Source organism: Rhinoderma darwinii, chromosome 4 (genome assembly GCF_050947455.1).
Source record: "Rhinoderma darwinii isolate aRhiDar2 chromosome 4, aRhiDar2.hap1, whole genome shotgun sequence".
NCBI classification, from domain to species: Eukaryota; Metazoa; Chordata; class Amphibia; order Anura; family Rhinodermatidae; genus Rhinoderma; species Rhinoderma darwinii.
Genome location: NC_134690.1, coordinates 369,894,415 through 369,922,175, shown reverse-complemented (window position 1 = coordinate 369,922,175; position 27,761 = coordinate 369,894,415). Strand labels below are relative to the sequence as shown.

The 27,761-nt window shown below is 38.8% G+C and overlaps 2 protein-coding genes across 2 annotated transcripts in view; one reads left to right on the top strand and one right to left on the bottom strand.

Annotated features, from left to right (window-relative positions):
• Window positions 1–2,408, top strand: part of BFSP1 (beaded filament structural protein 1) — a 43,410-nt gene extending 41,002 nt beyond the window's left edge. The window contains exons 7-8 of the mRNA XM_075864537.1: window positions 174–259; window positions 1,143–2,408. Of these exons, the coding sequence (XP_075720652.1) occupies window positions 174–259; window positions 1,143–2,104 (1,048 nt within the window). The 3' untranslated portion in view covers window positions 2,105–2,408. The remainder of the gene's footprint in view (window positions 1–173; window positions 260–1,142) is intronic.
• Window positions 2,409–8,616: 6,208 nt separating this feature from the next.
• The window catches only part of PCSK2 (proprotein convertase subtilisin/kexin type 2), a 134,948-nt gene continuing 115,803 nt past the window's right edge, over window positions 8,617–27,761 (bottom strand). The window contains exons 8-12 of the mRNA XM_075863104.1: window positions 26,428–26,603; window positions 24,534–24,749; window positions 18,102–18,202; window positions 16,796–17,023; window positions 8,617–10,056 (exon numbers count right to left, since the gene is read on the bottom strand). Coding sequence (XP_075719219.1) covers window positions 9,564–10,056; window positions 16,796–17,023; window positions 18,102–18,202; window positions 24,534–24,749; window positions 26,428–26,603 — 1,214 coding nt within the window. The 3' untranslated portion in view covers window positions 8,617–9,563. The remainder of the gene's footprint in view (window positions 10,057–16,795; window positions 17,024–18,101; window positions 18,203–24,533; window positions 24,750–26,427; window positions 26,604–27,761) is intronic.

The following is a 27,761-nucleotide window of genomic DNA, read 5'->3' as shown; positions in this document are numbered from 1 at the left end:
TGTGACTGACCCCGCGATGGGGGACCGGAATGTGTATTAGCAAGTGTACTCATTCTGTAGTGAGTAAACTGCTAATACTTTTCGGTCCCTACATAACCCCTTTAACAACTGGTGATAAAATATTTCCACAGGAGGAGTTATAGTCACATTTCTCTTTGATTCTCTTCTCTTAGACTGAACTCTGCAATAGTTGGAACCCCGATCACACTCTTTATGCAAAGTTACAAAACTTCTCAGCTATCACCCACAAGAGGCAAAGGTAACGCTATTTAGAAAAATACAATTTGCCTGCACCTTGGCATGGAGCATTAGGGTATGCGCCAGTGCTAATTTATACCAATGTATTTGTTTATCATGTGTTTGCTGCTGTTCCAGAGTAATAAAGCAGATGCCACAGTTTTCCTTTCACCTCACCTTGTTCTCACCGGCATGTTTCTTTACATTTTATTTATCATATGGAATTGTACTCTTTTTTTTTTTGTCTCATTAAGCCAGTTTTCATGGAATTTTACCAAGGAGTAAGAAAGTCTTAGGAATAATTCTTCAAAAGGGTTGTCCGGGATTAAAAAAAAAAAAAAAGAAGTTTTTCTTCATTCCAGAAACAGCGCCACTCTTTTCCATGGGCTGTGTCTGGTATTGCAGCTTATTCCCATTTACGTGAAAGAGGTTGATCTGTGATACCAGGTACAGCCCACGGACAAGAATGACACAAACATAAGTAGAGTTTTAATGTGGAAGCTGCTAAAATAATACATTCTAAGAGGGATGAACAGGGACAGAACCCCTCCTGAATATTCATGTGCAGCCATTTTGATTACAAAACGCAGGTGCAATTTAGGAGGATCACAGTATAAGAAGATAATAGCCCTCAGTTGCAGGATATATTTATCATATACTTCTAAAATGATTGGTCTGAACACACCCAAAGAGTATTTTGATGACTTTAATTGATTTCCTTTGAAATTGGCCCAAGTGCATGTGCTTGAGATGAAGAGATTATACTATAAACCCTAAAAGGGACAAGGACTAACGGGGTACATTCTGTGTACTGTGGTTATATACATACTGGGCAATGATAATATCCATATACTGTAATGTATTAATCAATAATAAGTAAATATTGTACATATTGCTCATTTCAGATATCACTCTAGCTATACAAGATATTGCTACAGCAAAACCAAGGCAAAAGGGTGTGCCGAGGAAGTCCTCCAGGAGAAAAGAACTACCAATGGATAAAAGTGATGTTAGTAATGAGGACAAAGTTGTGGAGAGAAAACAAGAGCGTTTAGAGAAGAAACAAACAGAAATGAAAAATAATAATGCTGAGTGTGGTTTACATGAGAGAGACGTAGAAATGTTAGAACATGACTTTTCTCCAGAGGATGTACCAGATGGAGCACAGATAAGTAAAGCATTTGATAAACTATGTAATATAGTACGAGATAGAATAAGAGGGTACAAGAGACCAGACCCTTCTCCAGATTTCTTCACCAAGGGCCGTTATGTTCTGGTAACAGGTGAATCAAGTTATATAGACACCTTCTTCTGTTCCTCCACTCCTCAAACCGGAGGTAGGGTAACTGTTAGCATTATCCCCGACATAGTACCAGGTGATGATATTGTACTACCAATCCCAGAATTACCTGAGCCTTCTGAACCATCAGAGAGTGAAGATGATGATGCCTGCTCTGAAGGGAAAAAAGAAGATAAACCAGAAATTGATGATACACCTAAAGAAGATGATAAGGGAAAGAAGCAAAACGGTAAAGAACCAGAGGCTAAAGATGATACTAAAAAGCCACCAGATGTTACTACACCGGATGATACACATCATGGGTCTAGAAGTTCTGGAAGTTCTGGATCTTCTGGAAATTCCAATTCAGATACAGTTAAGACTCAGAGATTGAGTAGATGTCGAAATGATGACAAAGAAGACAAGTGTCTACTACCCTTTAGGGCGAAAAACTTCCCAAGCTCTTTGAGTTATGAAAAGGTTGAAGTGGTAGAATCAATTGAGAAGATTACAGATGATAAAACTAAGAGTTATGAAGAAACAGCAATGATTGTGGAGACCATGATTGAAAAGACAAGAAAAAAATAATATCATGGAATGATTCAGTAGACTAAATTAAGATACTTTAGTGTCTCAGAACATGTTTTATTGATTTTTTAGCTATAGGACATATTTACGGTTAAGTACACTACTTTGCATGCAGATAGATGATGCATTTGACATTCATTATATAATATTAAGGTTCTAGAAAGAAAAAAAATAGTTGACAACTTGTAGCAGGTGTAAGTGATTTTATTGTATTTTAGAATCTTTCATATCTGCGGACAGTTGGTGAAAAGCCCAATCTCTACATAATCATGTCCGTGATATTTCATTGCTCTGTGATTTTGGCTTGCTACATCTGGCTACTTTGCTTCGAAATAAAGACTTGGCTACTGAAGCATCAATTACAAATGTGTGGATATCTTTATTACATATTTTCCTTCTGATCCTAATACAGGACTACATCTGTTCATCTAAAACTAAAAGTCATCCAACTATAGTATTTTATGGGTTTTATTTTTTGGCATGCTATATGAAAAAGTCACATGATATTATTCCTAAGGTTTCTCTACTTTTACATATATACACTATTCTTTGGGGTGCACGTATTTATACCATTTGCTTGCACATATTTGATAGGCCCTTCTCTACTATTTTATTCTGCACGTTCAACTACTGAAATATCTATTTGCAGCTTCATTTATTCTTCCGATCACAACGCAGTTTTTATATAGTGCTGCTCTTAGTATATTTCTTACTCACATTATTCTTTTATCTACAACTCCAAACTTATGATTAAGAAATAGAAACTTATTGAAAAACACAAACAGTTGGTCAAACACGGGTTGATTTTGCAACAGAAATACTGCAGAAAATTTGCAACGAATTTGCTACGTGTGTGGGTACCCTTATAGCAACGCTTCTAGGGGAGAGTGCTTCCGTAATGTATCATTCCATGGAGCACGCCAAATTTATTTTCTGTCAGATTCACATGGAATTCAACAGAAGAAATCACTGAATGCCTGCCCCCATGTACGAAGGTACAGTAGGGCAACATCGTAGACTACTGATGGTGTCGTACTAAGGCTCTTTATAACTCAGAGGTTGTAAAGAGCCATAATACAGTAGTGTGCATGAGCCCCATGGCAGCGCTGTGTACATGGACCTACTGTGGCACCCATGAGTCCCTACTGATCTGTATTATAGTTGATAAACTGTCAGTATGTTCAATCACTAACATAGAGACAGTTTTACCACAATTTTTGCAAAAATGGCCAGCACAACAGAAAAATGTTGATATCTCTGTAAGTATAATAAACATAATTACTGAACATTTCATATCACTCAAACTTCTGATTAAAAAAATGTATGGCCATTTTTATGTTTTGGGTGGAATTCCTCTTTAAGATATAGCCATCTCCATAATCCATTCAAACCAGTCATCATTTCACAAATCTATCCATGTCTATGGAGATTGCACAGCTTTTGGCTTCAACATTTAGGACTACTTGCAGGTACATTGATCTTTGTGACTCTTGGGGCACGGCCAGACGTGGCAGAGTTTTTCCGCTGCAAATGTTGGCGCAGATTTGGGGCATTTACGCAAGGAATCTGCACCAACATTTGCATATTTGACAGGTAATTCAGACGTTGCAGAAAAGACAGCGGACTTGCCACAGATTTCAGTTTTTGCAATGCAAAGGCTGAAATCCGCAGTGAAATTCCGCTTCTTCTCCGCAACAGACAGTGCATGCTGCGGAGGGAAAATTCTGCACTGCAGCCTATGGTCCGTAGCGGCGTTTTCCGCAACGTCTGAACTAACTTGCCTAAAAATGTATTGAAAGAACTCTAAAAAACGGCCGCTGGAGAATTCCACTGCGGACTGTCCGCAACGGAATTCCACAGCAATTCCGCAACGTCTGGCCGTGCCCTTGTAGTAGAAATCTTTAATCTCATTAAGAGATATCCTGCACACACAGATCTACATATATATATATATATATATATATATATATATATATATATACACCAGTAGAAAGACAGCAGCACTCTGTTTCCAAGTACGTGATCAAGTAATGAAGGGTGCCAGCTGATAGTCCCGATCCAAAGACCATACACATATCCAAAAAGAAAATTCAGCAGCACTCCGATGATCCAGATGAAAAAGTGAAGTTTATTGTGCCAACATGGCAAATGCAACGTTTCCGTCCCACCTTGGGACCTTTTTCAAGCATATAATAAACGTCACTTTTTCATCTGGATCATCGGAGTGCTGCTGAACTTTCTTTTTGGATATATATATATATATATATATATATATATATATATATATATATACATATATATATATATATATATATATATATATATATATATATATATATATACACTACCGTTCAAAAGTTTGGGGTCACCCAGACAATTTTGTGTTTTCCATGAAAACTCACACATATATTTATCAAATGAGTTGCAAAATGACTAGAAAATATAGTCAAGACATTGACAAGGTTAGAAATAATGATTTTTATTTGAAATAATAATTTTCTCCTTCAAACTTTGCTTTCGTCAAAGAATGCTCCATTTGCAGCAATTACAGCATTGCAGACCTTTGGCATTCTAGCTGTTAATTTGCTGAGGTAATCGGGAGAAATTTCACCCCATGCTTCCAGAAGCCCCTCCCACAAGTTGGATTGGCTTGATGGGCACTTCTTGCGTACCATACGGTCAAGCTGCTCCCACAACAGCTCTATGGGGTTGAGATCTGGTGACTGCGCTGGCCACTCCATTACAGATAGAATACCAGCTTCTTCCCTAAATAGTTCTTGCATAATTTGGAGGTGTGCTTTGGGACATTGTCCCGTTGTAGGATGAAATTGGCTCCAATCAAGCGCTGTCCACAGGGTATGGCATGGCGTTGCAAAATGGAGTGATAGCCTTCCTTATTCAAAATGCCTTTTACCTTGTACAAATCTCCCACTTTACCAGCACCAAAGCAACCCCAGACCATCACATTACCTCCACCATGCTTGACAGATGGCGTCAGGCACTCTTCCAGCATCTTTTCAGTTGTTCTGCGTCTCACAAATGTTCTTCTGTGTGATCCAAACACCTCAAACTTCGATTCGTCTGTCGATAACACTTTTTTCCAATCTTCCTCTGTCCAATGTCTGTGTGCTTTTGCCCATATGAATCTTTTCCTTTTATTAGCCAGTCTCAGATATGGCTTTTTCTTTGCCACTCTGCCATGAAGGCCAGCATCCCGGAGTCGCCTCTGCCCTGTAGACGTTGACACTAGCGTTTTGCGGGTACTATTTCATGAAGCTGCCAGTTGAGGACCTGTGAGGCGTCTATTTCTCAAACTAGAGACTCTAATGTACTTGTCTTGTTGCTCAGTTGTGCAGTGGGGCCTCCCACTTCTCTTTCTACTCTGGTTAGAGCCTGTGTGTGCTGTCCACTGAAGGGAGTAGTATACACCGTTGTAGGAAATCTTCAGTTTCTTGGCAATTTCTTGCATGGAATAGCCTTAATTTCTAAGAACAAGAATAGACTGTCGAGTTTCACATGAAAGCTCTCTTTTTCTAGCCATTTTGAGAGTCTAATCGAAACCACAAATGTAATGCTCCAGATTCTCAACTAGCTCAAAGGAAGGTCAGTTTTATAGCTCATCTAAACAGCAAAACTGTTTACAGCGGTGCTAACATAATTGCACAAGGGTTTTCAAGTGTTTTCTAATCATCCATTAGCCTTATAACACAGTTAGCAAACACAATGTACCATTAGAACACTGGAGTGATGGTTGCTGGAAATGGGTCTCTATACACCTATGTAGATATTGCATTAAAAACCAGACGTTTGCAGCTAGAATAGTCATTTAGCACATTAACAATGTATAGAGTGTATTTCTGATTAATTTAATGTTATCTTCATTGAAAAAAACTGTGCTTTTCTTTAAAAAATAAGGAAACTTCTAAGTGACCCTAAACTTTTGAACGGTAGTGTATATATATATATATATATATATATATATATATATATATCCCACATACACACACCCACATACACACATGACATTTAACATGAAAACTCTGATAACCAACAATTTAAAGAGGTATCCAATACATACTGTCACTGGCATTGTATGGGGCATTTGAGGCCGAGGCACTTATTGTGGGATGTGTCGCTGGCACATCCTGTAAGGTCACATGCACACGATGCGTATTACGTGTGGATTTGGCGCACAGATTTTCCTGTGGCAAATCCGCAGCATAATACAGTATGAGCAAAGTAAATAAGATTTACAACAACCTCATCTACACATTGCAAAATTGTTCTACACGTAATTTGACCTGCAGTGCAGATTTTATAATTCGCAACATGACACTTTATCGTTTCCATCTCAGAATTGTATCCGACAAGTTCATAATAGAACACACCAAAATCTGCAGCATCTAATCTACACCTATTTATGGATCAAAATGTAAATTCTGCATCTAAAAACGCAATATTGAGTGTGGAATTTACCTGCAGAATTACCTGCATTTATCTGCAGTTTTGATGTGAATTTTCACATATTTTGCAACGTGGGCATGGAGCCTAAAGAAAATATTGGGGCTAAAAATCATTTGTGCAGTTAGCACTGTACATCTATGATTGTAGGTTATAACTTTCTCTCTAGCGCTGGAGGCACCCTCATGAAATCTATGCACTGGGCCCACCAATGTGTTAGGGCAGCCTTGCCGACAACCATAAGATTGGGTTTTGCTAATTTGAAATCCTCCCATGTGGCTAGTAGAACTGTACTGAAGAATACTCCAGCAGTATATCTTTTTAATCTGTTGAGAAGACTTACTCAGTGTCTCCTCACTCTAGTGCCCAACTTTTACTTCCTTTATAGATCTGTGTGTTATTTGTGTATAAATTAGGAGTTTTGCAAAGTAATATGGAATAAACACAGACAAATATCAATTCAATCAAAATGTAATTTTCCACTAATAGGAACATATTTGGAAATTACTCTTCAAATAAAACAACAAAAAAACAACATGTAATAAAAACTGCATTATAAGTGGTAGAGTAAAACATGAAAAAAAAGAAGGATAATACAGAAGAAAAGAAAGTTCTTAATGAATAAATAACATAGAATATAGGAAACAGGATTGTTTCTTGTTCAAATTTACTCAAATATTCCTAAATAAAAATTAATTATATTTTAGACTATACTTTTTGTTACAAAAATTAATGTAAAATAAATTTGTGTGTTATTTGGTATTTGGCATGACCATTTTGTAGTTAAGTGCAATGTAACATGTTGTGATCGATTCTATTATTAAAGATACAAAAATGTCATTAAAAAATTCAGTTAACTGTATCAATATTTAATTGGTTTTACATTTATAAATACACATTATAATACTAGTAACATAATCCATACCACACCTTTTAAATTATTGCAAAGTCATCCCATTGAAGGGCTTGTTTACATCATCATATTTAAGGTCCTTAAATATATATTCCCCCTGATGGGATTCAATCCTAGTTTTGGGGGGCAAAATATTTCCTCAGTTACAGTCATATAAACGAGTTCTAAAGTGCAATAAAAAGAATTAAAATGCACTAAATGTTATTTGCTATTTTACAAAATATATGCTATTAATCTTAGCTTAAAATATTTTCTTTTAATTGTATCCTTTTTCAATAAATATGTGCATCACAAATCAATTATTTTGTGATTGGAGCAAACATTTTTTCAGAAAAGTTTTAACTAAGAAATATAAACAAATTGCTGCTATATATCATTTAATGGTTTTTTTTTTCAACATAGAACTGCATGATTACAAGAATGCAAATTAATGGACATGATAATTATTATTTTTTTAACAGAGGTGGAATGAAGTCCAAATATTTTTTTTACAGAGAGTGAGGACTTAAAAAAAAGTCTAATTATCTTATAATTTGCACATATTCATGCACACATGGGATTAGGTGCATTTCTGTGTGATATCTTCATATACAAACACTCATTTACATATTTTCTTTTGGATTAGTATTAATACATTCTTTAACTTTTAAAACTTGGACCCTGAATATGGCAAAATATATTGTGTTTTACATTAAATATATATTATATGAAATAATTTCTATAGGAAATATAACAATACTTTGAAAGAAGAATCAATCCGGGAATTACTGATATACTGTGTTCTGTCTAGTGCAGGGACAGCGGGGGCGGTGCATGACACAAAGAACGCCAAAGATAAAAGTCATGCCCCTTCTGGCCCTGCACTAGGTATATCACAGTGCATCAGTTTTACCTGGTGTTCCTTTAATATGCTCAGACAAAAGTCAATGCTCTGATAATTGTATGAAAATGGAAAATGCTAAAAATTATTTCATAATAATTCAACACAAAAATGAAAAAAATATATATTGTGCTTTAATATCTCAATTTTGTCTTCTTGCCACACTCTTAGAAAACCAGTGTTACTTACATTATCCAATATTTTATTGCACTTTGGGCAGTTGCTGTGGACATTGCAGTAAAAAAAAATCCTCTTGGAGAATCTTAAAATAATTTATTAAATAATTAATTGAAATTAATAAACATTTTAGAAGATCATGTTTTCATTTGCTCTGAAATGTATAGTTCACATATTTTACAAGCTTCTGCAATGACTATAGTTATATACTGAGAAGGATGGGGAGAGACAGACAAAGACAAAAGTGTAGTGTGCAACTAAATATCGTTCTTAGGGGCTTGACTTTTTCCCATTTCTGTTGTCAATCACTGCCATATGCTGGTTGTATTTATACGCAATACATACATATATGAATCCACTAAGAAATATTTCCAATTATCCTTATTTATTGAAATTTATTGAAGGGAGGATTCCCAGTGTGCACTAATTTTGTATTTCACATTGTCCATATGTCCAAGTAGGGCAAATGGATTTCATAGAGGGGGAGTCCAAAGCGGAGAGCCGTTAAGTAAGAAAGGGGGACTGAGTCCGTCCATTGCCGGCTTTTCATTTGAATGACCTGCATGTAATACTACATTTCTCCTGCAGTGGTCGCTACAGGGGAAATGTATGGCCAATCAGATTTATCCCCCGGTAGTAACAGCTATTAGCTGATCCAACCTAAGACAACCATTTTAATGGAAACCCTTCTTCCTAAATAACATATCGGAGTCAGGGAACTGGAAAACCACTTTTTTTTTTTTTACCTCTATTTTCTAATTAAATATTTAATTTTGCTTTTCTTCAAAATACGATGTTAGGTACACAAAACATTGTCTTGAGATTGTGCGTGTTCATTTTACTTTACAATATTAGGGGAACACTGTAAAAATATATATATATTTATTTGATTCCAAGTAAAGTAATAGATGGCTATAAATATTGAAAACATATGGTACTGAGAAGCCAGTGTATCCTATACAGAGATTTAAGTGTTAGAAAGAGAAAAATCAGGAAAGGAAAATATAACACAGACATGCAGGACGGCATTAGTTTTTGCTTTTGTTTAATAGACTTTTCAGGCTTCTCTCCACGGCCTCATCCAGTTCCTCTTCCAGTTCTTCCTTCTTTGACATAGCTAATTTTGACTGATAATCTCTAACTATTTGGTCTATGTAGGGGGCACTTTGAGTTCCATGCAGCATCAGGGTCCATTCTTTTAGAACACCTTTTTGTGGCATGCTCCCAACAAACCCAATCTCGAGAACCCAAGTACCTCTTGGGTCTTCTCCCCATGTGTGTGTGGTCATGAAAGGCCATTTATCAAATCCCACTTTAGAATCATCATCCCTAGGACGACGACTCAGTAAGATTGACTTGGTTCCCATTGGCGATGTCATATTGATGTTCAAGTCACCACGCCTTGTAGAATTCACAGTTATTACAGCTTGGACATGTTCAAGGTATCGTACAAAGTTTTCCTTCCCTTCACATGCATCTGTTGTAAGTGTGAGAACCAGTCTTCCATCTGGAGGTATTTTTCTGTTCACAAAATAAAAATAACATTGTATAAAAGTTCTTGTATCCATCCTATGAATATAATATATATTTTTTTACAAACTGACTAGTAACCAATCAGGATATATATAAACATTTATTATTATTTATTGTATTTCAAGACAGTGATTTTTATGCTTCCTCTGCCTCCTGTCCCCTTTTACCCTTTAATGTAAAGTGAATGTCCACTTTTGAACAACTTTCTTTTTAGCTTAGTTGGTCCAACATTTTATGCTAATTATTTATTTTAGAATATATTTTTGGAGACGTAGGTGCTTTGATTTTCTGATATAGTGCTTCAAATCTCAAAATTCTAGCCGCCTGCAGCCACCACTAGAGGGAACTTATAAACTAACACTGATATATATATGTTTTTTTTCGACCGTACTATGTAACTATGTAACCTCAATAATAAAACAGTATGCAGTTAGCTCATTAGCTCCTCTAGTGGCCAGGAGAAGCAGGAGATTTGGAGCTCTCTAAAAGAAAAACGGATTTCCAGCATTCAAAAAAGATATATTATGAAATAAATAAGCACAAAATGTTGGACATAAATGACATGGTGTCACTTTAAAGCAACATTAGGGATTTGTAAAAATACCAAATCCCTAGTATAACAATACTCTTGAAATTGTCCCTTTATTTAGTGGATAATTCAAATAATCCCACTGCAGGGCTCTATGTATTTGTTATGCAAATCTGTCAATAGGCCGCAGGCCTCTGTTTATGCAACAGACTCATAGACTTTCTATTGAGCCCGTACACCAATTGCCCGGCTTTCCGAGAAAAGTCAATCATAAACTAAGCGTCTCGCCGCTCACCCGAGCTCTTCTGCCACTACGTTTTAGCGATTGGTCAGGGTCTCAGTGTTCAAACCCCCACCGATCAAAACTTCTGAGAGTAGGTGCATGTCACTATGACATGTCAGAAGTTTTTTGAAAGTTTAGTTACCCTTTAAGGTTTTATTCACATGTGGCAGATAAGTTGCAGAAATTTCTGCAACAAATTTGCTGCATGCTAACCTATCCGAACTACTATAGCCATGCTCCATGCATTACACATAAGGATTTAGGTAAGCAGATAGAGTTTTTAATTATACAAGGAGCAGTACTGTCTGAGGGGCAAGGGGTAAATGATGTTGACATATGTATTGTATCAAATGCCAACTTTCTACCAAAAGAAGCTTGCAGTGACACATCCATTATCCCAATATTGCTGACATTTAATTATTTGCCATTCAGTGTAATGAGAAAACTTTTGAAAATCCCTATGGGTACCGTAGTGAAGGCATAAGTGGTTGTAACCGAGCTTTCCTAGGTCCTGACGTCTTCTGCCAAGCAGTGAGACATTAAGATATGACTTATATTTACCGTTGACTTGAAATTTTCGATAAAAATATACTGTAAGACATTCTTACACTATTAATAGATATTCTCTTTTTATTGTAATTTTTGAAATCTTTCAGTTCTTCATCTTCAGCTCGTCAGACTGTTATCCTCATCTTATCATGCAGCTCTTACATTGCGTAGATTCTTTTATTCTATTTCTTTTATTATTTTCCTGAGAGGTTATTACAGAAGACTGAGCATTTGACATATAATTACACGTTACATATTGTATGAGTTTGAGTATAATCTTCTGTTCCGCAATACATTTTCCTGTTTATAATCCTGGCTATGACATGATGAAATAAAGCATTTTAAATATTAATGGAGCTGCTGGCAACATTGGTTGCAGACAGTGAAGGCTACCCGGCTGCTGCGCAAATTGACAGGGTTGCCAAGGTGCACAACAGAAGATGTCGAGGAGTCTATATATAGATTCTGTTCTGCAAGTCTATGAGGAGGAGAAAACAATTATCCATAGTATGACTGAATCAAATGTTAATGGATGCTGCAATGCAATCCCCTGGAGCAATGATTTTACTTCCTCAGAGTAAATAACCCAGGTTTAAAAATAACAATTTCACTAAAACAATTTAAGTCAACTTTTTTTCATTACTGTTCAATGTATTGTTACATAAGTTTGTGATCTACCATTTAAAGTGAACTTTTACAGGCACATTTAAATAGGACTATAAAGGGTTATTGCAGTAGGTGCTAAGAGCACCCCCTACGGCCCAGCATACTGGTATTCATAAAGCTCTACATCCATGTAGCCGCTACCCAGGGGAAGAGGACAGATTGGATATGCGGAGTTATCAGTGACCTTTCAGTCACGGGATCTAAGCCTTCCAGACACTCTCTTAGCCTTTCAGACACTCTCTTAGCCTTTCAGACACTCTCTTAGCCTTCCAGACACTCTCTTAACCTTTCAGACACTCTCTTAGCCTTCCAAACTCTCTCTTAGCCTTTCAGACACTCTCTTAGCCTTCCAGACACTCTCTCAGGGACCATCGCTATGTACATAGGACTGTCCATGCTTGTTACTGTAAGGATGGAGATTCCTTTTTGTATCTTTGTAAGCAGCCCCATCTGTATGGTTGCAAACATGGAAGTGGCTATATAAACAATCATAGCAACCATCCCCAACAGTGATTTTCAGCAGACAAGTTTTTAAAAGAACATATAATATAGAGAGTGAGTTCTACATGTGCTCACACTGTGAAACTATTTTTCTGTAATGTTTTACAGTGCCACTTTCTATAGTAAAAAATGTAAATATGTAATAAAGGAATACAATATTAATGGGGTATATTGCTTAGTATCGCATCTACAAACTTTGCGGGTCGTGTTTTAAATATGTTTAGTATATTTGGAGTTGGGAATTATTTTTTTCCCTAAGATAAGTAAAATTAGGTTGTGCCTCTCAGGGGTCCTTTTGGATCAACAGTATACGATAAAATGTTGAACTATATGGATGTGTGTATTTTTTTTAACCCTTACCATGTAGCTATGTAATATCAAATTTGTAAATTGAAAACAAATTACAGATTTGTCAGCCATGTGACTATGCCCAAAATAATTTCATGATGCAGGATAAATATCTCATACACAAGATCACACAGAGGCCTATTAAATTAACAATCACTTGTGAGGGTATGTTGCAATATGTGCAAAGTCCTTCTAGAACAAGTACCGTATTTTTAGGATGCACCCAGGTTTTAGACAACATAAAATAGGAAAAAAATGTCAGATTTTACTACTTTTACAAAGAAAAAACTATTGGAAAAAAAATAATAATTTGTTCTGTTTCACCACATTCTGAGAGCCATAACTTTTATATTTTTTCATTGTTTGAGCGGTGTGAGGGCTTATTTTTTGCGGGACAAGCTGTAGTTTTTATTAGCACCATTTTTTGGTACATACGATTATTTTATCACTTGTTATTTCATTCTTTTTAGCGCTATAGTGACCAAAAAACAAAGGTTCTGGGCTTTAAATTTTTAGTTTTTACGCCGTTCGCCGTGTGAGTCAAATAATGCTATTTTGTAATAGTTCAGACTTTATTGTAATAGTTCGCATCAGTGATACCAATTTTTTTATTTTTTTTCTATTTTTTACATTGTGCTTGGGGAAAAATGGGAAAAGTTTTTTTTTTTTTAACTTTTAATATTTTCTTACACTCCTGAAAATGTATCTAAATTTTTTTTTACACATTTTATTAGTTCCCCTAGGGGACTTGAACCAGCGATCATTATATCGCTCGTACAATACACTGCAATACAAGAATGAGTTACGGAAACAGCGTAACTCGCTGAGCTACGCTGTTTCCGTAACTCCCATAGTAGTGAATGGCAGCTACAGAAGCAGCATAGCATGCTACGCTGTTTCCGTAACTACTATTCAGTTCTATGGGAGTTACAGAAACAGCATAGCTCAGCGATTTTATAGTCCGAAAAATACGGTAGTTGATTGTGATGATAGTCAGTATTTCTATCTGGGTGTATAGCAAGTGTGACTAAGCCATTTTAAACATTCTCTTAAACTTAAATGAAAATTCTTAAACGTGACTCCCCCTACGAGGGGTCTCTTCGAAGTTCATTTTCTCATCTATACTTTTTGACAGACTTCTGAATTTAGGTAGCAAAACAGAGATTTATTTCACCAGTCCTGAGTTTTTGTACTGGTTGTTAGTGATGGACTGTTACTCCAATATGATAAAGATGAAAATTAAAGAACAGATAAGACCCTTAATATTTGACAATATAATAACACTAGAAAAGCCTGTATATCATTATAAGCCGAAATACTTAAGAACAAGTTAATAACGGACTATAATATACAGGAAAATGAAAAAATATTTGACAATGGGACTACCTTTAATAAAATCAATTAGCACAGTATCTATAGACAATATTCTATGGAGCAATCAAACATACAGTGACAAGGAAAAGTAAGTGAACCTTTTGGAATTACTTGGATTTCTGCATTGACTACTAATAAAATGTGGTCTGATTTGTAACATCCACGGCCATGGACCATTGTGGTTACTCACCCCTCGATGGCCGCAGCCATGCCATTGTGAGTGCTGGTCCGCATCTCCTCCCCAGGAGACGCCAGCACTCACTTCCGCTGCGCTCTGCAGTGTCCCGTGTGCACATGAAAATATGGTTCTAATTAGCCTAATCACCCTGGACTAAAAAAGGGCCCCTGCCCTTTTACTCCTTGCCTGAGCATTGTTTGTTTTCCTCTGTTAGTCTTGCAAACGGTCCCTTAGTTGTATCATGTTCCCTGTGTTCCCGTGCCCTACTACCTGTATCCTGTATCCCATGCTGTATTTGTTCCTGTGCCCTCTCTAGTGTTGGAGTCGTGTTGTGCCGTCTACTACGCCTGCAGACTTACACCACGTCTGGTGTTATCTGCCAGGTTTTGCATCACCTGCCGCCAAGGTCCTATCTGTGCCTAAGCCGCTGCTACTGTCTGGACTATTACAGGTACCCTTGTGCTTAAGCTTTATATTGACTTAGTACACTGTTGTTTAGCCAACTGCTACCCCGCTACCCACAGATCGTGACATGATTGTTATCTTAGTCACAATAATAGACAAATACAATCTAACTAAAATAGTAACACACAATCAGTTCTAATTCATGTATTTTATTGTGCAAACAGGAAGTAACAGTAAGTGAACCTCTGTGTTAATGACTTCTCCAAGAGCTAATTGGCAAAAGGTGTTTCAATTAAAGACATGAGATTGGATGTGTGGGTTTCACATGTGCTTTTCCTAATTATAAAAAGGCACATAAAGCCTGGTTACTATCAAATGTGTTCTTTTTAAGAAAGATTAATTAGCGTGAACCATGCCGTGAGGCAAACAACTATCAGACATCAGGTGACGTGTTATAGAGACACATTGCGTTTGAAAAGACTGCAAATGCATTGCTAAAGACTTGGGTGTACATCAGTCCACAGTTAGACAAATGTCTATATATGGAGCAGATTCAGGACTGTGGGTCCTCTCCGTAGGAGTGGGCATCCTGTTAAGATCACTCCAAGAGCACAACAGGCAATACCTAAAGAGGTGAGAAACAACCCATGTGTCTACTATTAGAAAAACAGTGAACAAGAATGTTTTTTGTGGAGGGACATAATAAAGGAAGCCGCTGCTGTCCAAAAAAAAAGCATTGTGGCCCATCTCAAATGTGCCTGAGACCACATGGATGTTCCACAATGCTTCTGGGAAAATGTTTTATGGACATATGTGACAAGCTGAAAAGATGTTGGGTGATGCAACAAGACAAAGCAAATAACTTTAAACTTGTAAACAATTTAATATAGGACACAGTTCTTTTTTAAATTAACCTTTTAATGAAAGGCCCATTTCAAAGTACCTTTTGAAAAATCAATTTATTTGCTCACCTGCTGACCACCATTCAGGTCACGCTGTATAGCATCTAAATAACTATAGTAATGGATTATTAATCTATACAGTCAGATAGCTGTGTTTAGTGGGTTTATTTCACTCCGCAATTAGCATGCTATGTCATTACCCCACAGTACTGCCTTCTTACAGCACTGCTGTTCTCTAATGTTGCCGGCTTACTAGCTATTAGGCGTAAGCGGCTAGTTGTGCAAACAAGCTCTGCAATCTCTATGACAAGACCACTTCAGATATTAGGGCTTACACATATTTAGCTTGTATGACATTTTTAAAAAAAAGACACTGGGCCCTCATTCCACCCTGATAGAGTCTGTTTCTGATAGAGTGCCCATGTCCTGGTACCTGCTCCATGCTCTTGAGACTTTGCTGGGAGACACGGCAAACCTTCTTGCGAAGACACATATGGATATGCCATCCTGGAGGAACTGGACCACTTGTGCAAACTGAATGGGCTGCAGGTACCAGTAGTGACAAGGACACCAGCAAAACCCAAAACTGGAGAAGACTCCAGAAGTCAGGAAAATTGAGAAGAGAGGAATTATCTCTGGCCACCACCTGATGAACCACTCCTTTTTGGGGGGTTCTCTTGATGATGTCTCTCCAGTGCACCTGTTATCACTTTGATTTGTACCAAAGCAGGTGAAATTAATTCACAATTGCTTATGCTCCGTAACTGGGCAGATTGATATTCCTAAAGTTGAATTGTCTTGAGGTTATACTGTGATGCTTGGCTGTTTCCCTTAATTTTTTTGAGCAGTGTATATATCTTATTAACATTGTCACAAAATGTGATTGTCATTATTATGGGGAAACCCATTTAACTCTTTGTTTTCAAATTATTCCCGATAGGTGAAGAAGTAGGTTTCACAGCAGCAGAGTCCAGGTTGTATAAGAGACTTACCTTGGCTCTTGTATTGATCCTCCAATACAATGAAATCTCTCAGGCACAGTTTTCCATTCTCGTGCCATTTTAACCATGGAACCAGCATCAAGAACGCCATAGCCAAACAAGTGGTTAAACTCCAAGCCAACACCATTTCTTCGCCACTTATGAACTTCATCATGAAGCTGGTTTCTTTTAGATGTCAGCACTGTTAGGTGTTGTAAATCCCTCCAGGTGAGAGCTGGTCTATTTTAAGACAAAACACAATATGATGTTGAAAAAAAATTGTTCATTTTGTAGAGTAGGGTCATGAATGCATAATATATTTGCTTCCTATAGGTGAAAGCCTAAGTCCCCTTAAACCTAAAAACTCTGGTGTTACTACAGATAAACGCCTATATTTTAACGCCTATAACAATGCAGCTAGTGAACAATGCTACATTGTATCACACTATTAAAGAACGTCGGGTCTCAACTGCCATTGTTCGTTATTACTTCTCTAAGCTGAAAAGTAGTGAAGAACATTAATCTGTCACACTTGATACAACTGGGGATGGCTATGTTTGTTTTTCCTGACACAAGTTGTTTGTGTCAGGAAAAGTAGGCCCCACATGTGCATATGGCATTCTTACTTGATACTGTTTTCTCTCTGGTGCAAATATGTCAGAAAACTGGTGTAAATCAGTTGCTTGACACAATACCCCCATTATGTGATGTGTAACATTTAGAGAGGGCAGAGGGTGGAGGTCAACTAAAAAATGATAATACTTCAAGAGTGTAGCTTTACAGAACCTTTCATGTTAATCCAGAAGATATCTGCTTATCCAAGGTGGCCCAGCTCTGTACTAATGAATATTTAGGATGGGAAACTCATTGATATTTCCAATCCTTTTGGCTGTTAAATCTCATCTATAACTATATCTAACACATGTCTGGGTTGGGTTCAGATAATTTAATAGTGTGTTGAGTGAAGCATTATATACTGCATTTGCTTTTTGGAATACTAAAGTTATATTAAAGAGGACTTTTCAGCTCTCCTGATATGTTTACTTTAGTCTGACATTGTCAGTACTGATTGGACAGTATGGACACGCCCCTATGATAATTTATTCATACATTTCCAGGAGGAATAACAGAGAAATGGCACTACGTAGAGAGCTAAGTATAAACGTGCTCCAGAATTCTTGATTTATGAGGGATACAAGTATTTTATAAAACAGACTTGTCAAAGGAGCTAACAGCTCCTCTCTAAGGGTTGTCTACAGTACTTGCATGTGTTTGAGCATATGTACTGTCATATCTTCCATAAGTCGGGATAACATACTTTGCCTCCAAGGCTAAAGCAAACACCCCAGCTGCTTCTGGTGCTGCTGCAGATGTTCCCGAATGACGAAGTGTACAGTTGCCATATAAATCCGTTGTTGCCTGAAAACACAAATTAAACATTTATAGGTCACAGAATATAATGAAAGTCATATGACGCATAACTCATTTGGATGCAATGAAATATTTATCAAGCAAAACACTTTGTATAATAGGTTTTAGATTTTGATTAAATCAATCAAGTCTTTCCTTATCCCAGAGACAGACTGAAAACTATCTATCCACTGACCTGTGTCACAGAGGAAATTTCATAGAATCTGATTACAAGAAATAAATATCCAACGTAAATTTATCATAACTATATAACCCTGACTAAAGGAATCACGTCTTATTGTTACCTCTTCTACACAGCCATAATTTTACCTGTCAAGTTGTCTTTTTTTTTTTTTAAATGACTACCCATAAGTGGTAAATATGTAAAGATCTCTTTATCTATTTATCTATTGCTTATCATATTAAGTACTCATGTGGCCCTATATAGCGAAACTTGTAATGGGACTCCCGCCTAAGACGTGATTACACACACACACACACACACACACACACACACAAACACACTGCCGCAAATTTCCACCTCCCATTCATTTCAATGGGAGTCGGATGCTTCTTTTTCCCACTAGCTGATTTTTTCAGCTAGCAGGAAAAAGAAGCGTGCTGTCGATCTTCGGGCAGATTCCGCCCCGAACCTCCCAATGAAGTCACTGGGACGGAGTAATAGTTCCACCGCGGATTTTGCTGTGGGAACGTCTACGCAAAATCCGCCATGGGAACAAGGCCTTAAAGTTATCTTTGATGTTACCACAGCCGTAACATCAAAATAACCTGACTAATATTGTGTAGGTACCCCTCATGCTGCCAAAACAGCACTGACCCATAAAGCTATGGACTACACAAGACTTCTTAGGCTGGGTTCACACTACCTATTTTCAGGCGTAAACGAGGCGTATTATGCCTCGTTTTACGCCTGAAAATACGGCTACAATACGTCGGCAAACATCTTCCGATTCATTTGAATGGGTTTGCCGACGTACTGTGCCGACGACCAGTATTTTACGCGTCGTCGTTTGACAGCTGTCAAACGACGACGCGTAAATTGACTGCCTCGGCAAAGAAGTGCAGGACACTTCTTTGCAACGTAATTTGAGCCGTTCTTCATTGAAGTCAATGAAGAGCAGCTCAAGATTACGGGCGTCAAAGACGCCTCGCATAATGCGAGGAGGAGCTTTTACGTCTGAAACGATGCAGCTGTTTTCTCCTGAAAACAGTCTGTCTTTTCAGACGTAAAAGACAGTTCTCGTGTGCACATACCCTTAGGGTGTCTTACGGTATCTGGTACTAAGACTCTAGCAGAAGATTCTTAACTCCTTCTGTTTGCAGTCAGTTTTTGGATTTAAATTTTTGATTTTTCCTCCCATCTGTTTGTGTCACCATATTCTGAGAGCCATAACTTTTTTATTTTTGCCATTGATTATGCGGTATGAGGGCTTATTTTTTTGCGGGGCACACTGTAGTTTCTATTTGTACCATTTTGGGGCACATAAGATATTTTGATCACTTTTTATTAAAATTTTTTGTGGGAGATGAGGTGACCAAAAAAATAGCAATTCTGGCGTTCACCGTGCGGGTAAATAAAAAAATTTCTATATTAAAAAAAATGTATTTCAACTTTTTCTAATAGTCTCCGTAGGGGACTTGAACCAGCGATTGCTTGGAAGATATTCTACAATACTAAGATATTGGAGTATATTGTGATTCTGACAGGCAAAGCAGAAAAATGGCAGACCTACGGTGTATAGGTATAACATAGTTAACACTGTGAGAAATTAAAAAATGTTAGTACCTGTGTAAATATACAGAATATATCTGATGTAAATTTACATTAAGGAGAACCTTTCACCCCCCCCCCCATACATGTGCAGCTGAGTGCAGCATGTAATGGGGAGGGCTGCACAAACCCTGGGGCACTTTAAAAAAAAATTCTATCCTCCTCCGTTATTTAGATATCGGTGCTGTTATATTTGGCGCCCGATATTTAAATAACCCCCTGAACTGTCAATGGGGTGTGTACTAGCAAGGGGGCGTGTTACTATGGCTGTGACACTGTACAATCAGATATGGACAATGTTACAGCAAGAGAGAGGATAGAGGAGAAAGCATGTGCGCACACGCATGCGCACACGCTCTCTCTCTTCTGCTTTCAAGATCAGTCTTCTGCCGAACTGTCAAGGGGGCATGTCACTGCTACGGACAGTGTAAGAGCTGTGGAGAGGAGAGCACGCATGTGCGCTCTCATCTCTTCAGCTCTTGCGAGAGATCAGTCTTGTACTTTGTCTGCCAAACTAGCAAGGGGGCGTGTCACTGCTACGGATGCTTGCACTGTCTGTAGCAGAGACACGCCCCCTTGCCAGTTCGGCAGACAAAGTACAAGACTGATCTCTCGCAAGAGCTGGAGAGGAGAGCGCACATGCATGCTCTCCTCTCTCCAGCTCTTACACTGTCCGTAGCAGTGACATGCCCCCTTGCCAGTTCGGCAGAAGACTGATCTTGAAAGCTGAAGAGTGAGAGCGTGCGTGCACACTCTCTCCTCTATCCTCGCTCTTGCTGTAACACTGTCCGTATCTGACTGGACAGTGTCACAGCCATAGTAACACGCCCCCTTGCCAGTACACACCCTATTGACAGTTCAGGGGGTTATTTAAATATTGGGCGCCAGGTTATTTAAATATCGGGGGGTTATTTAAATATCGGGTGCCGGGTTATTTAAATATCGGACACCCTCTTGCCAGTTCGGTAGATGACTGATCTTGAGAGCTGAAGCTTAAATATCGATATAAATTTTATTCCATTAAATAATGGAGGAGGGTAGAAAAAAAATGTAAAGTGCTCCAGGGTTTGTGCAGCCCTCCCCATTACATGCTGCACTCAGCTTCACATGTATGGGGAAGTGAAAGGTTCTCTTTAAAGTGTCTCTGTCACCAGATTATAAGTGCCCTATCTCCTACATAATCTGATCGGCGCTGTAATGTAGATAACAATAGTGGTTTTTATTTTGAAAAACGATCATTTTTGACCAAGTTATAAACAATTTTAGATTTATGCTAATTAGTTTCTTAATAGACAACTGGGCGTTTTTTTTACTTTTTACCAACTGGGCGTTGTACAGAGAAGTGTATGATGCTGACCAATCATTGACCAATCAGCATCATACACTTTTCATTGTTCCACGCCAGCTTCTTTCACTGCGCAATCACACTGTGCACAATCACGCTGTGCACAATCACACTGGGCTGGAACAATAAGAAGTGTATGAGGCTGATTGGTCACAGATTGGTCAGCGTCATACACTCCTCTGTACAACGCCCAGTTGGTAAAAAGTAAATAACACGCCCAGTTGTCTATTAAGAAACGAATTAGCATAAATCTAAAATTGCTCATAATTTGCTCAAAAATTATTGTTTTTCAAAATAAAAACCACTGTTGTTATCTACATTACAGCGCCGATCAGATTACGTAGAAGATAGAGTACCGTATTTTCCGGACTATAAGGCGCACCGGATTATAAGGCGCACTTTCTATGAGCGCCTTGTAAGCAATCATGTTTCATATATAAGGCGCACTGGATTATAAGGCGCAGCACATTACCGTTAAATAAACCATTGCTCAGACTGCAAGTCAAAATTTATTACACTTTTTAACAATAACTTGCAACTGGTTCAGCTGTAATTGCAAATCAAAACGTTAAGGGTATGTGCACACACACTAATTACGTCCGTAATTGACGGACGTATTTCGGCCGCAAGTCCCGGACCGAACAGTGCAAGGAGCCGGGCTCCTAGCATCATACTTATGTACGACGCTAGGAGTCCCTGCCTCGCTGCAGGACAACTGTCCCGTACTGTAAACATGATTATACTACGGGACAGTTGTCCTGCAGCAAGGCAGGGACTCCTAGCGTCGTACATAAGTATGATGCTAGGAGCCCGGCTCCTTGCACTGTGTTCGGTCCGGGACTTGCGGCCGAAATACGTCCGTCAATTACGGACGTAATTAGTGTGTGTGCACATACCCTTACCGTACTTTTTCAGTTCATTCCTCCACCAGAAATCCATCAAATCCGTCATCTTCAGTGTCGGAGTTGAACAGTTGGGCGATTTCGGCATCAAGCATGGGGTCCTCCTCTTCATTATCCGAGTCGGTTTCGTTGCTGCTGCTAGGCTCTTCAGTGGTGATTCCAGCCTTCCTGAAAGCTCGGATGACACTGGAGACTGATACATTCTTCCAGGCATCCACGATCCACTGGCACATAGTGGCATAACTCGCACGGCGTTGCCTCCCTGTTTTGGTGAATGTGTGGTCACCTTCTGTCATCCAATGCTCCCATGCAGCTCGCAATTTAACTTTAAATGACCTGTTGATGCTGATATCTAGCGGCTGGAGCTCTTTGGTTAATCCACCAGGGATGACAGCAAGCTCCGAATTAGTTTTCTTCACTTGGGCTTTGACAGTATCGGTCAAGTGGGCGCGCATCGAGTCACAGACCAATAGGGATGGGGATTTGTGAAAAAAGCCACCCGGTCTCTTGACGTAGACCTCCCTCAGCCACTCACTCATCTTCTCCTCATCCATCCAGCCCTTTGGGTTAGCCTTAATGATGACACCAGCAGGAAAATTTTCTTTAGGCAAAGTCTTCCTCTTGAAAATTACCATGGGTGGTAGTTTCTGGCCATTAGCCTGACAAGCGAGAACTACAGTGAAAGATGACTTCTCATTTCCTGTGGTACGTATAGATATCGTACTGGTCCCTGTTTTCTCAACAGTACGGTTTACGGGGATATCGAAAGTGAGGGGAACCTCATCCATGTTAATAATGTGTTCTGGCTGGATATTCTTTTCATTTATCTTGGTTATGCAGTAGGTGCGGAAAATGGCCAGCTTCTCTTCATAATCCTTTGGTAATTGCTGGCACACAGTAGTTCTGGTGCGAATGGAGAGATGACGCCTTTGCATGAAACGAAAGCACCATGAAGGACCTCCTCGAAAGTCCTTGATCTCCATGTCACGTGCTAAAGCAGTGGCTTTGAGTCTAATAGAGACAGTGGAGACGCTTCTACATGCGTTTCTCTGTTCCATAACCCACTGTTCTATTTTGTCCTCCAACTGTGGCCACCTTGCTTTGTTTCCTCGGAAACTCAGTTTGGTCTTCTTTACTTGGCGGAGGTCATCTTCTTGTTTTCTCCACTTACGCACCATGGATTCATTAATGTTGAATTCTCTTGCAGCTGCCCTATTTCCATGCTCTACTGCATAACTTATAGCTTTAAGCTTGAAACCTGCATCATAAGCATGTCTCTTAACAGGAGGCATTTTTTGGGGTAGTGGGTATAGTTAACGCTAAAGCAAAGATATATTGCAAGGATCCTACAGAGCTGTAAGTATCACTCAGTGTGGCTCCTGATTACGGTGGCCGTAATGCTCAATCCATTTATGGATACTGTAAAAACCCAAGTGAAGAATAAATTCATAGGCGCACGGGGGGGAGGAGCATGGTGTGTGCTGTGGTATGCCGCCGCCGACCCCTGCCGCCCACGATAGAGGTAAAGGATCCTGTATGAACCCCTCTCTTTACTGTCGGGTTCATATATAAGGCGCACCGGATTATAAGGCGCACTTTCTATTTCTGAGAAATTCTCAACATTTTATGTGCGCCTTATAGTCCGGAAAATACGGTACTTATAATTTGGTGACAGATACACTTTAAGACTAAAGATATAAATACTTACTCTACAACTGTTTCCAAATGACAAAGTTAAAGAGTATAATATATAATATAAATATACATCTAAAATATCATGCTCAATGGAAATGTGTAGTGTAGTTGTAATTATTACGCATCCATTTCATTACTATACTTTGCTGTATACAGAACATATCATTAACTATACAGTATTGTTGGGCTCATTGTTAATATTTTAAGGATTTAATGGGATAATAAAGAAGAGATTGATCACGCATATTTTGTTTTTTTTTCCCGTTAAGTTCTTTGAATTCATCATGTATTTACTTAGCATAGCACAAAAAGAATAACCTGTGTTATACCCGTCTATTGAACACTTAAAAGTTCAACGAAAGCCGCATGACTTGCTGAATGTTAGGTTTTGTATTTCCAGGCTAAGTAACTGAACCAATATTATACAAAAGATGTTTGGAATATTTAAATATTAATATTTTTCTCATCAGCCGACAGGGAAAGCATCATTGGGCTTTTTATCATTTTTAATGAGTCCTAAGAAAATAACATCTGCTGTTTCTATTGTGAGCCTGGCACAGGATGACGCCTCTGGGCAGACTCGAACATTACAGCATTTGTACTTACCACACCAGCTTCAGGATTTCGTTTCCTTCCATTGCTGAATGTAGAGGCCAATGTTGAAGAGCAGCTTTCATCATACAATGCCGTCCGGCCATCATTTATAGCTGAGTTGATGGAGATCGTCCACATGCTAGATGCGTAACCATCACAGTTACAGTCATCGTAACTTCCACCATCTCCAGATGCCCACACATAAATGCTGCCCTTACCTCCACGACCCTGACAAAGAAAACATCCATGAGGAAATATTATAACTGACCAAATGATCTTACACAGCTATACAGTATACATTGCCATGTGGTAATAAAAATATCGGGATCCAGAATCATGGAGATGTAGCAAAATGTAACTTCAATCTGATAACTTGCAGCAGTATGATATCACACAACAAACGCCATAAAAAAAGAAAACAAGTTTTTTTGGGCACAGTGTATTTAACGCATTAAGGCTCAAGTTAAAGATGGCTACATCTGTAAGCAGCTTTACGCATCCCTGTTTTTGAAGGGCCTTTTTTTTTTTAGAATTAACACATTTGTAGTGTTTCCCAATGTAAATGCCGGTGTGCACATAGACTTTATTAGCTACATTTATGGAAAAAGATCGTCCTTGTGGATTTCCACAAATGCAATTTATAAACAGAAAACATACAGTATGGGAATCACAAAGTTCCTAATCTTATCTCTACTATGTTACACACAATAATAAGACACAACATACAGATGTAGCCAAGTTTATCTTGACTCTGATAACTTGCTGTAGTGTGATATTACACAACAAAAGCCATTAAAAAGTCAAGTTTAACATTTCTTGACGCTGTGTATTGAATGCCTTAAAAGTCAAGATATAGATGGCTACATCTGTATGTTCAGAATGTCTGTGTCAATATGGATGTGGAGATGCACTGAGAGGATAATAACTAAAGTCAAGTAAAACAGACATAGTTTACACTGGAAGCAACTGAAAAATAGTCAGATGCAAATATAATACATTTTAGGTAGTGCTACTTTCATGAGATTGTCTTTAAACTAGGGCATCTGTAAGATGTTCAGGAAGGGTTAAGTCAGCGGGCACACAGTTCAATTATGCTACAGTCCACAGCACTTCCTTCATCCAGCTGAATTGAAAGGCCAGCTTGCACTTCCCAAAGAGTCAGTAGCTCTTCTCCAATTGGCGTCATTGACATGGTAGAGAACCAGTGATCACAGGCCCAGAAAAACCTTCTCTAGGTGGTAAACTGTTTGTGCTACAACATGTGAGACTGATCTTAATTCTACATTAGCTTGTGTAGTCACCTAGTGAGTAACTTCATAAATATAAGGTACTATATTAGTATTACCCAACCAGTGGCTTAGGAGACACATGTGGCTCTCAGACCACTTTCATGTCACTCCCCACCTAATGGCACATCTAAATACTATTGTGCCCTAGTGGCACCAGGGATGTCACAGTGTTACTGAAACTTAGCACTAAGGGCAAAGCCTTATCAATAGATATTCAAATATGGGCAAAAGTCATATAACTTTTCCTACTAATAATCAGTGCAGTGCAACAAAACCTGAAAGTGGCTTGCAAGCAAGAAAAGTTTAGGGTTCTCTGCAGTATAGAAATGTAGTTAGGGTCCTCCGTCACAGATCCGGACGAAAATCCTGGAAACAATAGCGCAGCATTATTGGCAGTAAAAGCACGGACACCCCGACAGAACCTATTAAAGTCAATGGGTTCTGTCGGCCGCCGGTGGTGTCCATCGTGTGATGGAATCAGCACTTCCTGTATTTCCGTTGTTCTGATCCTCTGATGGAGAAGAACAGAATGGCGAAGGCAGGTGTGAACTCAGCCCTATAAAGGTCTCAGTTGTACAAATGAAATGTGTATTTAAGAAACATACAGTTAAACTTACCTTGTTTACCCCATCTGCCATGGCCTGTAAAGTCAATTCTCTTGGTCCATCCACTGTCTTGCCATCATCAGTGGGCCCCCAACTGGCACTATAAATGTCTATGACCTGCGGCATGTGACTGATGGAGGAAGCTTCAATTATATCGGTCATAAAGGGTTGATCCAACATACGAATACCTGTTATTCCAAAAATGAATTTTATTATATGAATATATGGTAGATGCTTTACAGCCATTGCTTAAAGATAGCTGCAGATTCTAATATTGCTTTATATTACTTCTCTTTATTGTAAGGTTCATTTAACCCCCTCCTCTCCTCAAGCTTTACATTGTAAGAAGGTTCTTTATTACTCCTAAAATCTTCATATTCATATTCACTATCCCTTAAAGAGGCTCTGTCACCACATTATAAGTACCCTATCTCCTATATAAGGAGATCGGCGCTGTAATGTAGATGACAGTAATCATTTTTTTTTCGAAAAACGTTCTACTTTTTGAGCGATTTTTAGCTTTATGCTAATGAGTTTCTTAATGCCCAAGTGGGCGTGTTTACTTTAGACCAAGTGGGCGTTGTACAGAGGAGTGTATGACGCTGACCAATCAGTGACCAATCAGCGTCATGTACTTCTCTCCATTCATTTACACTGCACATAGCGATATAGTTATATTGCTATGTGCAGCCACATACACAAACACTAACATTACTGCAGTGTCCTGATAATGAATACACATGACCATCCAGCCTGGACGTGATGTCTATTCAGAATCCTGACACTTCTGAATCTTTTCTGTGAGATTCCAGCAAGGCAAGCGTAATCTCGTTTGAAATGACAGGTTACATCGTAATCTCGCGTAAATGCAGTGGCGTAGCTATAGGGGTCGCAGCGGTCGCAGTTGCGACCGGGCCCCTAGGCCTGGGGGGCCCACGGGCCCCCGTTGCCATACAGCATGTTTCCGAACAATCTTCTGTTCCGTGAAGCCGGCACTTCCTGGCTACGGTCACATGGTACACTTAGTGTACCACGTGACCGTGGTGTCACGTGACACGGCTTCCAGACGGAGCAGAAGAGTCGATGCGGAGGACTCCAGGTAAGCTGCAGTATAAGCTGCAGTGTAATGTATTGTGTTGTAATGTTATGTATTGTGTTGTGATGCCTTGTAATGTATTGTGTTGTTTGCGGTGGAGGGGGGGGGGCGTTAAATCACAGCCCCCCCCCCCTCCTCCACCGCAAACTGCACAATATACAGTATAGTACACATGACTATGAGAGCGGGGCTGCGGCTGTGTAATACAGTCACTGCCCCAGTCAGGGCCGCCATCAGGAATTCCAGGGCC